Source organism: Pleurodeles waltl, chromosome 11, assembly GCF_031143425.1.
Source record: "Pleurodeles waltl isolate 20211129_DDA chromosome 11, aPleWal1.hap1.20221129, whole genome shotgun sequence".
Taxonomy (NCBI): Eukaryota; Metazoa; Chordata; class Amphibia; order Caudata; family Salamandridae; genus Pleurodeles; species Pleurodeles waltl.
The window spans coordinates 53,153,801-53,171,104 of NC_090450.1; the positions used below are offsets into that span (position 1 = coordinate 53,153,801).

The 17,304-nt window shown below is 41.1% G+C and overlaps 1 protein-coding gene across 1 annotated transcript in view; it reads right to left on the reverse strand.

The window, feature by feature from the left end:
* Positions 1-127: 127 nt before the first annotated feature.
* The window catches only part of TNFSF10 (TNF superfamily member 10), a 101,948-nt gene continuing 84,771 nt past the window's right edge, over positions 128-17,304 (reverse strand). The window contains exon 5 of the mRNA XM_069213042.1: positions 128-8,571. Within this exon, the coding sequence (XP_069069143.1) occupies positions 8,135-8,571 (437 nt within the window). The 3' untranslated portion in view covers positions 128-8,134. The remainder of the gene's footprint in view (positions 8,572-17,304) is intronic.

The window sequence follows — 17,304 nt, forward strand, 5'->3', positions numbered from 1 at the left end:
CCTAACCTTATTGGGGTTGAAGGTGATTGTGCCAACTTAAGCTTGACACTTTGACTCCCGAGCTAGTCATGGAAACAGATCCTACCCTTTCATTGGATTACTCATGCATGCCCCAATGAAACACAGGAGGGGTACAATACATTTATTGAAACAAACGTAGTCTTGCATAGCAAAATAAGCTCTTATAATTAAGCAGATGAAAAAAGCACAGTAATCAGCATTAAGAAAATTATAAAAAGAATGAACAAATCAACCATGGTAAATGATTTCTAGGTATTTATACAGACTCTTGACCTATACTGAGAGCATAGTGGGTGTACCCTCGCCTTTGCCCGATCTAAGATGTTAGAGGGAGCCCCCATACCAGAGGAGCAGTGTTAAGAGTCAGCCTGTTGTAAGAATGCAATCCTTTTGTGAAGCTGGTAAATGGCACCAGCAGAGCTGCATGTCAAACACAGCATCCCAAGATGTTCACGGCTGAAGTGCCCCTCTGCCCTTCCGAGCCACTGCATCCTTTATGTAATAAAGCAACACCTGGTTAGAGGAAAAGCTGTGATGCAATGATATGTCCAGTTGGTAAAAGCTGTCTCCGAACAGGCAACTTCAGCACTAGGATATCATGTACTGTGTTCCCAGCCTTGGACAGAATGTCCTGATTATACGTTGAGAAAAGGCTAAATAAAACAAGCAACTCGTACAATATGTTCTTAGAATAATATCATACAAAGTGTGTAAAATGTCACTGCTAAAAAGCACTGCAGCTAAAATGTGTAAAATGTAAAAGGAAGCTAAAATTGGGCGACAGAATTAGGTCCAAAAGGGCCTCACTACAGCGTTGGATAGTAAATCACACTTTGCATCGAGTTTGCCTTTCTGCTTTGTCTTGAAAAGGGCCCTCCATTTACACGTGATTGATATGATATTTTTTTGTAATTTTTCCACAAAAATCTGTTTATTTACAGGCTTACCTGAGATGATGGAGTAAATAGGAACGAGTGGAAAATCATGGAATAAAGCAGTCACAATCAATTACAAAGTTTGGATTTTTCATTTAAGATTGTTGAGGTGGTCAACTTTTTGTCCGGGTCAGATTATTTTTTTGAAGCCTCTGGTTTTGGTTTCTAAATACTTCCCGACGTAGTGTATGTCGGGGTTTCCATTCCTAAGCAATCATAATACATTACTATTTAAAAATTATTTAAGCACTCACCGGCTTTTTTCAGAAATAAATCCAATAACTTGCACCATGTAACGTACAACTACACAAGTACAAAATCTAGTCATACAAAACAAAGACAGACTAAATCAGGTAAAAAGCCATAAAAAATATTTGTTCAATATATACATAACACTGAGGTTCACAGGATGTAAAATCACAGTGGAAAATGTGCTACACTCTCGATTGTGATTTCTTGAGCCACTGCAAGAAGATAAAGAAACCTGTGTGTTTATTTTGATCATGAGGTTCTTAGACCTTTTGTTCCAAACTAGATATTCGATACACGTTTGTGAAACACCATGAAAACCCCTAAATATATTACCAGGGCTGGAATTGTTGATCTATTAAAAAGCAAACCCCAATCAGGTGTTCACGACACAACCAATGAATATGGAAAAATTCTATATAATGAATTTCAAAGTAGATTACTTGCATGTGTTTTGGTCTTTCTGAAATCTTAACTGCTGTTTACTATTCACTGGGCCCACAAGTGTGACACTATCTATTTTAATATAACAAGAAACAGGAGAAAATGAAATCATAAAAATTAGACATAAGAGTTGTGTGGGAGTTTGTAATGGTCATTCTACGTGACAGACCTGTCATGTCTTTGTTTGAAATATATTGCAATGGCCCACTCTTTTCCATGGTGGGGTGGAGGTGGCATAGATGTGTTCAGTGTAGTCGTAATGAGAATCATGTGATTTATGAAGTCCATTATGTCATGCATGACCCCATACCACACAAATAGAGGTACAATATAAATAACAGCCTGTATGGTAGTCTCACAAAATGTTACCAGACAAAGAGAAGTGCATGGGGAAGTTCGAAGCTGCGTTGGTGATGCTATGTTATGTATTAAAACTTGATTCCCATCCACAATATATGATATACTGTGTCCTCAATCCCAACACACAGATTACTGTGATCTGGTGTCCTGCCACAAATCTTAAAGAGATTATTCAAATTAAAGGGAATAAAAGGTTCACAGAACTAGGTCCCCAATTTAGAAAGGGTCACAAATATGGATCGAGTATTTTCACCCTTTCTCTGATTTTGGAATGAGGCTAATAGGTTGCATCACAAAATATCCAGCAGCCAGAAACAGTGGGTTCCAAAATGGCCTGCTTAATGATTATTAAGCAGTAGGGATCTATTTGTGACCCCTGTGGTTGGCTACAAGGAACATTAGACCCAGAGATCTGGGACCTACTGAGGATAATGTCCCTAACCATCTTTTTCTCATGGATTCCTGGCTGAACCCTGCTTCAGCACTTGACATCACCAGAGGCATCCCCCCTGGCTACAAGACTGTCAGACTTCACAAGCATGGAGATGGAATAACCATCATCCACAAGAACCACATCTGTGGACACTTTATCCTCCAAAATGGACACCTTTCATTCAAGCTCCACATCACAGCTAACTTCACTCTAAGCGTCACTCTCATCTACACACCTCCTGATCCGTGCTCCAATTTCAATGACACCAGCATGTGCTTCGTCACACCACTTGCCCTCGATGCTGGCAATTACATCCTATTTGGAGGCCTGAACTAACAACTGGGCGACCATCCTGACCCCAACGCAAGAGCACTCATCGAAGACCTTGGAAGCCTGGGTCTCACCCAATGTGAGAAGGGGTCTACCAACACCAATGGACACCTCCTGGCCCCTATTTTCACAAACTTTGGCAACATCCAAGTTAAAGAGCCCACACCAGTTATTTTGACAGACCATGCCCTAGTCAAGTTCACAATCCCTGTCCACGTCCAACGCGCCATCACTAGACCAGCCGACCAAAACTGGAACAGCATCACTGACAAGGTCTGGAACACCACTCTCAACACCCACACAACCAAACTCAGCAACAGCCTCCCCAAAGCCATGGAAAATTCCACCAACCAGATCACCTCCTGCACTGGCCCCCCTAAAACACAACAATACAGCAAGATCCAGACCTCACACTAGCTTCCACACAGAGGACCTCAGGCTGATGAAACACCACTGCAAACAACTGGAGCACAAATGGTGAATGAGTCAGGACAATGCAGAGAGGGGCACGTTCAAATCAACTTTTGACGCTACCTGGGCCATCAAATGGGCCACTCTGGTGGACTGCATTGATGCCAGCACCAACAGAAGCAAATAACTCTTTGCCATGGTGAAAGATTTCACCTTACCATTGGCCGCCACCAACTCAATCACTCCTCGCAGGTCTTCTGCAACAATCTATCTCAATTCTGGCCTGTCATCACTCCAGAAGAAACCACTGCCACCATGAAATCCACTCTAGAAGACTGCAATCCATCAGCACCATGCTCATACCCATTCTGAATTCCTCCACCTCCTCTGAGATCTTCTCAGATGCTTGGAAACAAACAACTGTCCTCCCACTGCTGCAGAAACCCTCTGCAGACCCTTGAAGACTAGCCAACTACATACTGATCTCCCTGATACCATTCCTGGCTATGGTCTTCGATAAAATCCCTAACAGCTCTTTTTGCATGCCTACCTAAGATTAGGAAATTCTTAGTGTTTGATATGCAGGAGTTGGTATTTGTAGGTCTTTTAAAAACCAAAGCGATAACATGATATTTTCAATTTCATGTATATATTCATAAAGTGATTCACAGCTACTATCTTACCTGTAGTTTCTGTGACTCTGGTTTCATTAGTGGCATTTCAAGTTAATTTTTGTGACCATTTACAAGAAAGAAATTTGAAACAAATTAATGCAAATGGGTACTGTGTACCTAATGTTAATAACCCAAGACAAATTCTGTTAATACTTATTACCTTCTCATTCATCTCCCTAGTCTCAGTCCTCACTTAGTGAGGCATTCTCCTCTGACAAAGACATGATTTACTAGACCACAACCAAAACCATTTAGCCTTTGAACAGTCCTTCCAATGTAACTCCTCCCCTCCTGATCACATGTAAATCCATGTTTACAATTGTATTTTCTGTTTGTTCTTTTGTGTTATGACTACTATAATTGTTTGCCCCTGAGTAACATAAACCACTGGTATTTACGCCGCTAAATAACGATGAATTGGGATGCAGCCCGAGCAATTACCAGTGGCTGAGATTATTTCAAGCATTCCATCCATCACTTTTTTATATATATTTCAGTGTGTTGCCCTAAGTGGGAGTGGTGTGCCCAGACATGGGTCCTGTGCACATTTTGTAAATGGAACCAAGCTGGACCCGGGTGATGACATAATAACTAGGGTAAAACTGGTCCTGTGTTGCTTATGTCCCGGTTTAAGGAGAACCTGGCCTGCCAATTTTGGCTGGACTGCTCCTTTTGGAGCAGGGTTACCGCTGATTTGCATATGGCTTGGTACAAACCGAGGGGGCACTGTGTGCAAAATAATGATGAACTGAGATGCGGACCAAATAATTACCGGTGGCTGAGATTAATTCAATCATTCCATCCATCACTTTTTAATATATTTCTGTGTGGGCGAACCTGGTCCTGGGTTGCATGTGTCCCGGTTTAGGGAGAACGTGGCCTGGTAATCTGGGCTGGACTATTCCTTTTGCAGCAGGGTTAAGGCTGGTTTTCATATGGCTGGGTCCAACCCGAGGTGGCGTTGTGTGCAAAATAATGATGGACTGGGATGCGGCCCGAGTAATTACCGGTGGCTGAGATTAATTCAAGCATTCTACTCATCATTTTTAGCATACTTCAAAGTTGTGGAATAAACACACATGTTTTAAGCACAGTGTAAGCCATGGGATTTTTTTTTAAATGTATCTCCGTTTTGGCTCTATGGCTTTTGGCTTCATTCACTTCACATGACTATTTGTGATTAAGAGACGCAACTACAAAATGTTTTAGACAGTAGTTGTCATACATATGGATTACACCAGATAGGTGAACATTATACTTTTGGCAAAGAACAAATACACTTTAAGCATTCAGAGAAAGTTCTTGTATATTTAATAGATGTTATGAATCAACTTCGTTGTTGAAAATAGATGAGCAGATTATTTGAAATTCTGTTTTCTTTTCACTAAACATATGTTTTTCCCCGTAGGCTTCGGGCATGTCTGGGACTTTTTCAAGTCTATTGATTGAATAAATTCCACTGTTCTTGAGCTTCCTCTGAAATACTTTCATCAAAAATAAGGGATTCTTTCCACGAACAGCTTTCCAAAACCCCAAAACCTGAGCGTCGTCTACAGTCAACACACATGTTGGCTGAAAAAAAAAAAATTCAAATTATCTGCTAATCTATTTTCAGCAACAATGTGTATCCATAACATGTATTAAAATAACAACTTGTTTGTAATGAATAAAGTGTACATGTTCTTTTTTTAAAGTATAATTTTACCCTAACTATTGTATCTAAACATTTGGTATTTGCATCTCATTATCACAAGTGTATTAACGAACTAGGGTTAGGACTAGATGCACACAGAGAACTATGGGCCAGAGGTATCAAAGCTTTTTGCATTTGCAAACGGTGCGATCGGCCGTTTGCAAATGCAAAAATGCCTTTCAGTATGTATGAAAGGCATTCGCAGTGCAATTTTAAGGAATCACTAAAATAGCGATTCCTTAAAATTGCGACCCCGTTTAGAGAATCGCAAATTGCGATTCTCTAGATAAGAAATCGCAAATAAGGAATCCTTATTTGCGATTCCTTAAACACGTGGATCAAGCTTTTCCTTCATGCGAATTGGGCATTAAGGAATCGCAATTACCACCAAATACAGTTTTTAAATTTAAATTTAAAAAATGCATTAAAAATGCATTTTTAAAATTGACATGTAACGGACACATGACCCTTTGGCATGTGTGCGCCTTACATGTCCTAAAATAATTTTTGGGGGTGCAGCAGAGAGCACCCTGGGGGATTGCGTTTCCGAAATTGCGAATTCCAAAAATGTAAAAAGTTTGCAAATATGAGCCTACAGGCTCATAGGTGCAAATGAGATCAGAATCGCTATTTGCGATTCAGTGATAGCATTTGCGATTTTTAAGAAATCGCTATTACCGATTCTCAAATATGATGCATACCACTTTGCGACTCTGAAATTGCGATTTCTTAAAAATCACTATTTGAGAATCGCAAAATGGATTCTTGATACATCTGGCCCCATATCTTAAACATTAGCACTAGGACAAAATAGTGCTAATAGTTGATTGAGCAGGGGGTGTAGGCCCTAAACCTAGGCACTCTTGCATTTCCCATTAAAGGTCCATCCACACTGGTTTGCAACTATTCTTCGTTGATTCTCTGTTTCTAAAGGTGCTCCAATTTATGGAGATTATTAAGTATGTAGTCACTGCTTCTGACACCTGAGTTCGAAAGTTCATTTTCTCTATTTTTCATTGAAGTCTGGCTTGTTTTAAATGTTGATCTTGAGATCATTCTTTAAGGAACTGTACTTCTTGACCTCCCAGCCCTTCCATACGTTGTGCTTTCCAGAAAAGGAAATTTGCTCCTTATTGTGCTAGGTGGCTTGGAAACTCAGCCGCAGATTTTCTGAACTTTCACGCAGCAATGCAAGACACCTTCCTGCACTGCGCTGCATTTAAAGAAGATGGCAGGAATGCACCATATTTAACATTATATGGAAAATTCCTGTTCTTTCCTTGCACTGGTAAACAATATTCTGCCTTGCGCCAGCGCAGGCACTCTTGTGCTGTGGTGCAAGGGTGCTTGTGTTGCAGGAAGGATTGTTTTTGTGAAGGAAGGGATGCCTTCCTGCACAAAAACATTCCTCTGAGGCTCTTACTAAGTGTACTGCAGAGTGCAGCACATATAGAAAGGAAAAGTGAGGGGAAATAAAGAAGAAGGAATATGTGACAGAACAACTAGGTCCTAACCAACTATAAGCCTAAACCACTACTGCTAAACAACTAAAAAGTCTCTACAACTAAGTACTGAACAACTACAGTACTGTCTGAACAACTATTGTGTCTGAATAACAATTGCCTGAACAACTAATATATATATATATTCTAAACAACTAATAAACCATAAAAACCAAAAGGAAAACCTTACCTTAAAATTAGTTGTTCAGGCAATTGTTATTCAGGCACACTTGTTGTTTAGACAGTAGTTGTTCAGTACTTAGTTGTAGAGACTTTTTAGTTGTTTAGCAGTAGTGGTTGAGTCAAGTAGTGGTTTAGACCTAGTTGTTCAGGATGTTTCCCAAGGAGAAGTAATGCGCCAAAACCCATGGGTGGATATGTGGAAACACCCACACTCCAACGATGGAACGCCTTCCCAGTGCAAAGTAATGCAAGGCAGTGACTTGTGCTGCCTTGCGTTACTCCAGATTTACCACACACCACAAGGCCACGAAAGGTGGCCTTGTGTTGCTTGGTAAATCTGATTTGGTGTTGCATTGCCCTTGCGTTACCTTGCTTGAAACAAGGGCAATGCAGCACTATGATAAATCAACCCCTCAAGTTTTAATAGGAGCTGGAACTTTCAACAGGCAAGTAATTGAAACACCTGTACTCAATTAAACCTATTGCCAGACGAAAGTTATTGCCAGACATGAACTAAAATTTCTCTATGTTGAATATTTGTTGTGACTCAACTAGCCTGCATTAAGGTACTTCTTGTGCCAATCTCACGAGAAATTGAAGTTTCCAGCAGAAATATCTGTAAAAAAATGTTATAGACATCACAAATGGCCCCTTGATAAAAAAAGATGCATCCCCACATGCACCTATCTACGTATAGGGGCAAATATACATTTTCAGGAGACCCAAAGGACACCTGACGAACTGGCACACACCTGTACACACATTTCTGGTTTGTTCATGAAACGTCACCGCCGATGGCCTGCGACATCAATAGGGTTTTGAACAATGGTCCTTCAGGAAACACTGAGCAATAGAAGGAATGTGTCACAAGTTCAACAAACGTTGAGTTTTTAAGTTCTTCAACCAATCAAAAACGCGCCAAAGAAGCTTGCTTCTTTATCCATGTCTATTAAGTTTCTATCACTCACAGAAACGAAAATTCTGTCTCTCTGTTTTAGTTCGAAAACGCCTCCCTGATTTACGGAATGTAGTCCAAATTCTGCAGTTTTGGACCAGCAAGTTGTTTTTGCACTTTTCATCAGAAGTATTGGCTCTGGATAACTTGTCATTTTGTATATGTACTGGACCATTTGTTTCACCCTTTTGGCTCCGAATGAATGGGTAGGTGGTTCTGGTTCTTGGTACCGGAAGTAAGTCTGGGCATATATATAATAAAACCCAGTTTTCTGAATGATCAGCTCCCCATTTTGGAGAACAATATTGTTCAAAAATGACAGTCCTCTTTCAGACTCCCAGGTTTGCAATTTATGCCCCAAAGCATTTCTTGGTACAGAATCTGTTGACAGAAGAAAAACAAATAGGTTATTAAAAGAGTGCATTATGATGTTCACTGGATCTGATGTCTTACAGTACTGACTGGTTGGGGGGTAAACAGGGTCACAGACTGAGCCATACCTCTGTATAATGTGGAAAAATATTATGGGACATATTTACTATTATATTTACTATTATAACATGCAACGCAGGACAGCAAAGGAACATGCTGTGGTGCGCGAAAAGGAGAGAGCAGAAAGCGTCCACAATTATAAAGATGTTGGCCTTCATTACAACTTGGGAGGTCTTACAGAAAGACCGCCGAAGCTGTGGGCGGTATTTGTGGCTCCCTATTATTACTTTTCCGCTGGGCCAGCGGAAAAGTCACATCAACATTGCAGCCGGCTCTTAATAGAGCCGCTGGCAATGTTGATGTGCAGCGGGTGCAGCAGCACTTGTCGTGCATTTCACTGCCTGAAATTCAGGCAGTGAAATGCGCAATGGGGCTGTGCCTGGGGTCCGCTGCACTGCGCATGCCAAGTGCAAGGGCAGTGCAGGGGCCCCCAGCGGCACCCCGAGTTCCCCTTACCGCCAGCCTTTCCATGGCGGTGTTTACCGCTATGGACAGGCTGGCGGTTGGGGATTATTTCCGCCTGGCGGAAGCCTGGTGGTATAATGGAGGGGCCGGCGGTATGGTCGTGGCTAATGCGTCACGGTCATAATACACTTGCGATACACCGCCAGCCTACCGCCGGCCGCCAGGGTTGTAATGAGGCCCATTGAGTATTTCTGCTCTCTCCTTGCAAGGGTACCTATATTAAGGGCAAGACTGTTTTTCTGAAACCTTCCTGCACAAATAGAGGCATTTTACTCTTTGTGCATCATGCATAAAAAGAGGAAATATTGAGGAGAAACAAAGATTTCTCTCCCTGTTACGCCGTCCTATGGTGTATACAGATGTATTTAATTCCCAGATTTACAAACCTTTGTAAATCTGGAATTGCATAAAATCCATGAGTAGATGCATGGAAACGCCCATGCGCCACCCATTGAACACCTCCCAGCTTAAAATGAAACAATCAGTGCATGCAGCTGTGTTGTGTTACATTTCTTTACAAAGCCAGGCAAAGCAGCGCAAATCGCTGTGGAAATCTGAATCAAGGAAGTGTGCTGCCTTGTGTCCCCCTGCGTGATGCAAAGACCTTGTAACTTAATATTATATCTGCCCATACATGTTTTAGACTTCAGAAGACAAATATATAGTTCAGGTTGTTGTAAATTTATATAATAATTTATCAATGTACAGGCAATGAAAAAAATTGTTTTTAATCAAAGGTAAAACATAAATGTAATACTGAATGTAATGGCACAGCTAAATCTGCCAGGCTCTTATTCTTACTAAAATGTGCGGTGTTGATGTGCCCCTGCCCTCTCTCATAAGGTGCAAACCCAGTGTCTCCTTTTTTAGCAGCAGTATCTACTATTCACCCTATGACCTCAGCAGCAAGCTGCTCCTCCCCCATTGATCCTAATTGTGGCCCTGTCCCAAGAGAGGGCCTCAACCTTGCCAGTATCTGGATTAGGAGCACCATGGCTTCCAGTGATTGAAAGGCAGAGTCCTATATTACCATCTCAGAGGCCACAGTCTCTGGTCCCAGCCAATTTGGTGACTACATCTCCTGAGGGTTTTCTGACATTTTTCCTTTGGCAATGTGCAGCTGATTGATACTCAGATCCCTCTGGCCTCATCCCATCAGTCATGTACGCTTCTAGTGGGAGTCACCCCATTTACTTTAATACCTCCTTTACGAGATTTTAATGGCATAATCACTGTATGTTTTCCTTGAAGGATAGCAACTACAGGTGCACCTCCCACACACTGCTTGCACACCCTGCTTACTTTCTGGGCACTCCTCTGAGTTCCAGCCCTCCATACGTGCAGTCTATTCTTGGTCCACTTCACTTCTGAATGAAGGGCACTGGGGCAGGTAGCGAGGGTCATCAATAATGGGGGTGCACACAGTGGAAATTGGAAGAGAGGCTGCATCAAGCGCCTAACACATCCAGCCTAATTATCCCACAGCACCACCAAGTTGGATCCTTCTGCCTTCGCTATGCCACATTTACTGCAACAGTAAGCGCACGTCGCGGCCGCAGCCACATTTCCACCTTCTGTCTATTTACTCTACTGGTCTTGGTTCGTCTCTGTTTGCAACATGGCAGCTGTGTCTCTTGCTCCCCCCCCCCCCTCTCTCTCTCTCTCTCTCATCGGTGGTGTCGTTGGGGAGGTGGGTTGAGAGAAGCAGTGTGTGGTGAGACAGCTCTGAGCAGCAAGGCTGCGGAGTTCTTCCTACTCTTTCAGACTAAATTGGGCACTCTGAGCAGTATGAGCATCCCTGGTAAAGAGCTTGGTTCATAGTAAGCTCCCCTCATCCCTTGAACTCCGATAGGCCACAGGGTGAGTAGAGATTGATAGACAGTCCCCTAATCGAGATCAAAGTTTGACAACAGCAGAGGGCCCAATGTATCCAAGACTTAGGCGGAATAACACTCCAGCTGAACCGTCAAAAGTAGTTGAAGTTTCTGGTTCCCTACAAGAGGTTCCATGTGAGATTTTGGAGGAAGTAAAATCAGTGAAGGCTACACAACAAATAAATTCTAAGCAGTTGGAAAATTGCCTAGCCAGTCTGGAGGGAAACATTTCACAAGCTCTTGATAAATTGTGAGTGATGGAGCAACGCATCTCAGATTGTGAGGATAAGTTGTCATCGGTCTCTGGGACTACGCTGCAGATTTGAAAGAAAAGCTAGCAGTACTAAGGATAAGCAAGAAGAATTGGAAAACCATTAGTGCAGGTCAAACCTTAGGTGTTCTGGAACAGAAGGAGGATGTGGAAGGTACAATCAATTTCATGAACAATTTGATCAAGTAATACCATATTTCTTGATCAAATTGTTGGTGCCAGTTAGGGGAAGGTTGGAACTCAGGTGTCACATCGAGGAGAGCTCCAGAGCGAGGGGCAGTGTGATGGTGTGGGGCTACAGAAGTTTATGAAATGGGAAGAGTTTGCATGACGGGAAAGTTAAGAGCTCGAGCAGCTTGAGGAGCATCTTGTTGCCCAAGAGCTACTCAGGAAAGTTTATCTGTAGTTATGTATATCCAAGGACCATTTGATAGGCATGTTCAGACAAAGGGCCCGGTAAGCACCTTTCATACTCTATTCCTTTGGGACATTGCACTTTGTCTAATGGCACTTTACCTCTTGTTGAAAGAAGTGAATGATGTGAAACCTATAGGATTGTGCATGAATAGGTGTACATCGCTGCTGGAGTGTCTTTTGGAGTGCACATGTGTTGTGGTGTATACCCAAGGTCCCTCAGCTGGTTGGGACTGGGTGAATGGCCTTCTTAACATTTTAAATGCCCAAGCACTTTTGTACATTTCATTTTGTCGAAGGGAAGGTAACTGGTTGTGCTTCCTGTTAAGGTACCTTTCTGGCTTAGCAATGCCATAGTGGAGACATCACAGATGAATCTAAGATATTTAAGATGGCAGCTAGTACTTTGCACATTAAAATGTAAGCACTTTTATTTAGTGGCCATTGTGGGACAAGATAGCACACTGGGTCTGTGACTTTCTAATCATGGATCCTCCCTTGTCCATCACCAGGTGTTAAATGAAAGTGTAAATCTATAGGCACAAATTGATGCTTTGAAAATCATTTTGAACAATGCCAATGGCCTAAGTAACATTCAAAAGGCAAGGCAGTTGAAGACTAGATACAAGGTCATTCCCACTTTTTGCTCCAGTAGACCCATTACAGGGAGGAGGGAATCCATGCTTTGTGATGTTCAGAAACTAGAGCTGATAAGTGTATTCATCAAATGCCAAGGCATGCAACAGGGGGTGGCTATGCCTGTTAACAAATTCTTAAATATTACATAAGCACTTTTCACGCTGATAAAGAGGGGGAGGTGGACTTTGGTAAGTGAATCATAAACAACGTTAGAATGTTGGACACCCCAGTACTCGCCCCTGTTATGGATGATCTAGCCCTTTTTCAGGTCCTGTCAACTATTCATGGTAAATTAATTTTGGGAGGGATTTTAATTTACTTCTGATCCCAATAATACTCATCCACTATTTCTCCAAAACAGAACAAACCATGGCCTGGCAAACTTCTATCTGACAATTTAAAAGTTCTGAACTTGGTGGATAGCTGGAGAAATAAGTATCCATCTAGGTGTGAATTCACCTGTGTTTTAGAATGGTATTAGTCGGCAGCAAGGTTAGACTATTTTTGCATTCATGGGATGCGACCTTAAGGACTACATACATGTCCCATATGGGTTTTCAGACCACTCCCTAGTCGCAGTCACCGTTATAGGGCTATGTCTTAACAATTCAGGTGATAGATGGACTTCTAGTGGGGTCAAATTAGACGATGATGATTGGTTAATAGAGAATGAGGTTGAGATTGCTCCTGCTTTAAGGTTAATCAGCATTACAGCTAGCCTAGAAACTGTATGGGAGGACTTTAAAGCAATCACATGGTCGTGTATAACATCTGAGAGTACTGCCGAAAAAATGCCTTGTAGGAAGAAGAAGAGAACTAGAGAAGGGTCTAAAGAAAGACAATGAAGAAGTGTTGCGGTATAGGAGCCTTAACAATCAACAAGAGCTTAGGAAGGTGAAATGGTTAATGCAAGATTATTATTATGAACAAGCCTACATTGCTTACAGTGCCTACTCACAAAATGTATGAAGAAAGTGAGTGTATGGAGAGATTTTTAGTCTGGCAGACTCGAAAAAAGAGGGCCAAGAATGGAATTACATCACTGTATAATGAGGAGACCAAGATTCAGATTACCGATCTGGAGGAGATTCAGGCCGAGTTTCAGAAACAGTATGAACGGATACATATAGTGTAGGGTAGGCGACGGAAGATAAACATGTTGGACATTTGCTGAATAGTCTCCATTCCCAGGTTTAAACAGAGTTAACCATATGGTTGACCGCTGTGTTCACGTCAGAAGGGGTGGAGGAAGACATCAAATCATTAGCCAATGGGAAGGCCTGTGGGGAAGATGGCTTACCGGTTGAATTTTATAAAAAAATATCTACCTCTGTTGAAGTCTAAGTAGTGCAACATTCCAGCCATATTTCCATTGTCATTTAACAATGCTATTGTTGTTAGCTTTTTATAAAAGATAAGAATCCAGAGAACATTAACTCGTATCGGCCCCTCAGTCTTCTTAATACAGACTATAAAATAGTAATGAAGTTATTGGCCAACCAAATGAATAAAGTAGTTGGAACTCTTATTCATTGAGAGCAGAGTGGATTTATTTTAGGTAGGCAACAAATACAATTTATTTGGTAAAGGCTTTACATTACCTTAAACAAATATTCCAAACAAGGTGTGTTTTTTTAGCCACCAAAAAGGCTTTTGACCTGGCTTGTTGGAAGATCCTATTTTTATTCTTGAAAAGTTTGGGTTTACCTTAAATTTTATTCAAGTCATATCAAAGATCTACGAGGGAGCAATGGCATAGTTAACTATAAACTCTGACAGAATCAGCACCATTAAGATAAACCAGGGCACCAGACAGCAGTGTCCTCTTTCACCCATTTTCTTTATAATATTTATGGAACATTTAGCAATCGTGATTAGAAATTATGGAAGTACAGAACCAACTTTGAGGAGATGGCAAAATCAAGTTATAAAGTGATGGCATGGTGCTGTTTTTATAACCCAAAGCTGACACCCAGCAAAGGGTTTTGGTCATTTTTTGGGAATTTCAGGTTGTGAGTGGCTATTAAATAACTTGGTTGAAAACTGAGACTCCCTCAGGTAATTGTACAACTGATTCTTTACCCCACCTATTTTCGCCAGTTGGTGAATTTGAAACCCAAGAGGGACCTTGGCATCTACACTATGGAATATGTTAATGATGTATTTATATTTAATTATCTACCTCTTATCAAGAAGATCAAGGGACTTTTCTGTAGGTGGACAGGTTTGCGGACATTTTTCATGGTTAGGGACACGCTGATTCACATATCTGTATTGCTTCTGTTGAATTTTTTATTTGTCGCACTGCCTGTACCCTGCAGATAATATTTTTCAAGGAAATTGAGGGATTGTTCTCTACTTTTATTGGGGCTATTAATACGCTGTGGATTGCTCTGAGGACTTTATAAAGGCCAACAACAGAGGGCAACCTGGCACTGCCGAATATAAAACAATATTACTTTACCAACCTTGCGCATTCCTCATGCAGATTTTTTTATACCCTTGGTTCTGCTGAACCAATTGACAACTTTTTCTTAGATTTAGGGCCGGATTTAGAGTTTGGTGGAGTGGTTCTCCATCACAAACGTGACGGATATCCTGTCGGCCGCATTACGAGGTCCATACTCTACAATGGCATAATCTCCTACGCCAAACTCTAAATCAGGCCCTTAATCATACAGGAATATAAAATTAAGGATTTTCCGCACCTAACCAAATTAACAAAAAGGTTCACTATAAAGATATGCAATGCCTTTGGAAACATAAAGGGCAACTATTTAAGTATTCTAACATACCAGATATCAACAGCTCTACTCAATTTAGGTTTTAAAAGGATCACATACCATTATCAACAGGAGTGCAGCCTACAAATGAGAGATACATTTTGCTAATTGTTTGAGAACAGATACTTGGAAAAAGTGGCCAGATATAGATCCTGATATCAGCTACTGACCGACATCCCTTTGTTGGTCCTTTATTCGAATTAGATATTTATTAAAAAAAGAATAGGTTCCAACAAAAATTAAGACCAGCTCTGAATTAGTGGAAGAATTGATTGAATCTAGTACTCGTAGGCTAGTTAGATATTAGATAGCCAAAATTCAAAAGTATAAGGTGGGTGATCTGTTAAGTAAAGCCAGACAAAAATCGCAGTCAAGGGAGGGAGTGTTGATTTTGGCCGAGGTCTGGAATAAGATCATCGTGTGTAACTTTTCTCTGTTAAAAGGCGCTAACCTCTGCCGGATGCAATATTACACAAAGTGGTGCCTAGATAGAACACCTGTTTTTTGCAAAGGAGTAACTGCCAGATACAGGTGAAATATTTCAGATGTTCAAAAGAGGATGAAGGGAGCTGCACTTGTAAAGTCTGTTGATATGAGAAAGTACTGCATTTGTGAGTTTTTATAGGACATAATGGAGTGACTGAGTGGCTCATCTTGTTTATTTATTGTATTTTAATGAACTATGTGCTCTCTCTATGGATTTATGGTGTATTTATGTGAACTCTTAAAAAAAATCAATGTAATGCTGAAGATACTAAGGATATATATGAATGGCTTAATTCACAAAAATTATATATAACTTTAGGAGACATCGGCTACAACGTCTTTAGTAAACGTTATAATTATTTGTGAAAGTAAAATGAATAAAAATTAAAATTAACAAACATCTTGAGCTAAAATGAAATGCTAGACTAATCAGAAAAGTATGAAGATGAAAAGTGTTCACCTCCTGCAATATCCAAAAAATACATTTAACTCAACTGTTCTTCAAACAACGGTTTTACATTTCTTCCAGAAAACAATCAATGAGTGTTTCAAGTCTCAATGAATCTGGTAAAGAATTGCAGACCCTTGTCTCAATGTGAGTTACGGACTGATTTTTTATCCTAGATAACTTGAGCCCAGTCGTATCTCAGAATACTGCTAATGCTCACGCTCCAAACCCCACTAGAGATTTTCATTTTTCCTATAAAATGGATTGTGGTTACAAGGCCACTGGTCTTAAAACTGAAAGTTTTATAAAACACTATATCCCACTTAGGACATTTGGAGCATGTACTCATAAAGGAAAACATAACAGTGAGAAGATCATAGTGTATGGAAATTAGGCTCTAGCCGTTGCACACGGTGAACCTAGATCTGGCATCCTTCCATCTCATACATGTAGAATTTGGGTTTAACTCAAAGTTCTGAAATATGGGCATAATATGGTTACACTACTATCCCCAGCAATCTGTCTAGCTGTGGAAAATAGCATTTCCTTCATGTTAAAAAGAAAGGACTTTGCAAGGCTAATCAGCAATGCAAAGTCAAAATTAGCCATGAAAAGACCATCACCAGAGTGATGAAAGTCAAAAGGTAGCCAGAGCAGATGTGTCAGTGCAGACCACCCCTGAGTTTAAATTGTTCCAACAAACGTCTTCAATCTGCCCCAACTGGTGAAAGGGGTGGGTACCTTTAACCCCATTAAATTCCGGAACACAGCCTAAATTGATTACGTTCGCTGTGAGCACTATGGAGGAACACCCATACAGGGCCTTATTTACGAGGAAATGACGCAGCATGGTGCTGCACGCCACCTTGCTGCGCTGCCTCATTTTGAAAGTGCAGGTATGCATTGTATTTACAGAAATACAACGCATCCCTGTACTTTCCTCTGAGCTGGTACACAAACTGCTGCCTAGCGCCAACGCAGGCACCCTTGTGCCATGGTGCAAGGGTGCCTGCTTTGCAAGACTGATTGTTTATGTGGAGGAAGGGACATCTTCCTGCACAAAGACAATCATTGTTGGCATTTTTCTCTTTCTATGTGTGCTGCAAAATGCAGCATACATAGAAAGTGGAAAAACTGGGATAAATCATGTTATTTCTCCCCGTGCACCAATTTAAAGCCACCCCTCAGGTGGTGTAGGAATCTGATGCCTTCCCAGCGTTGTAAATCTGGAAATGAATCAGA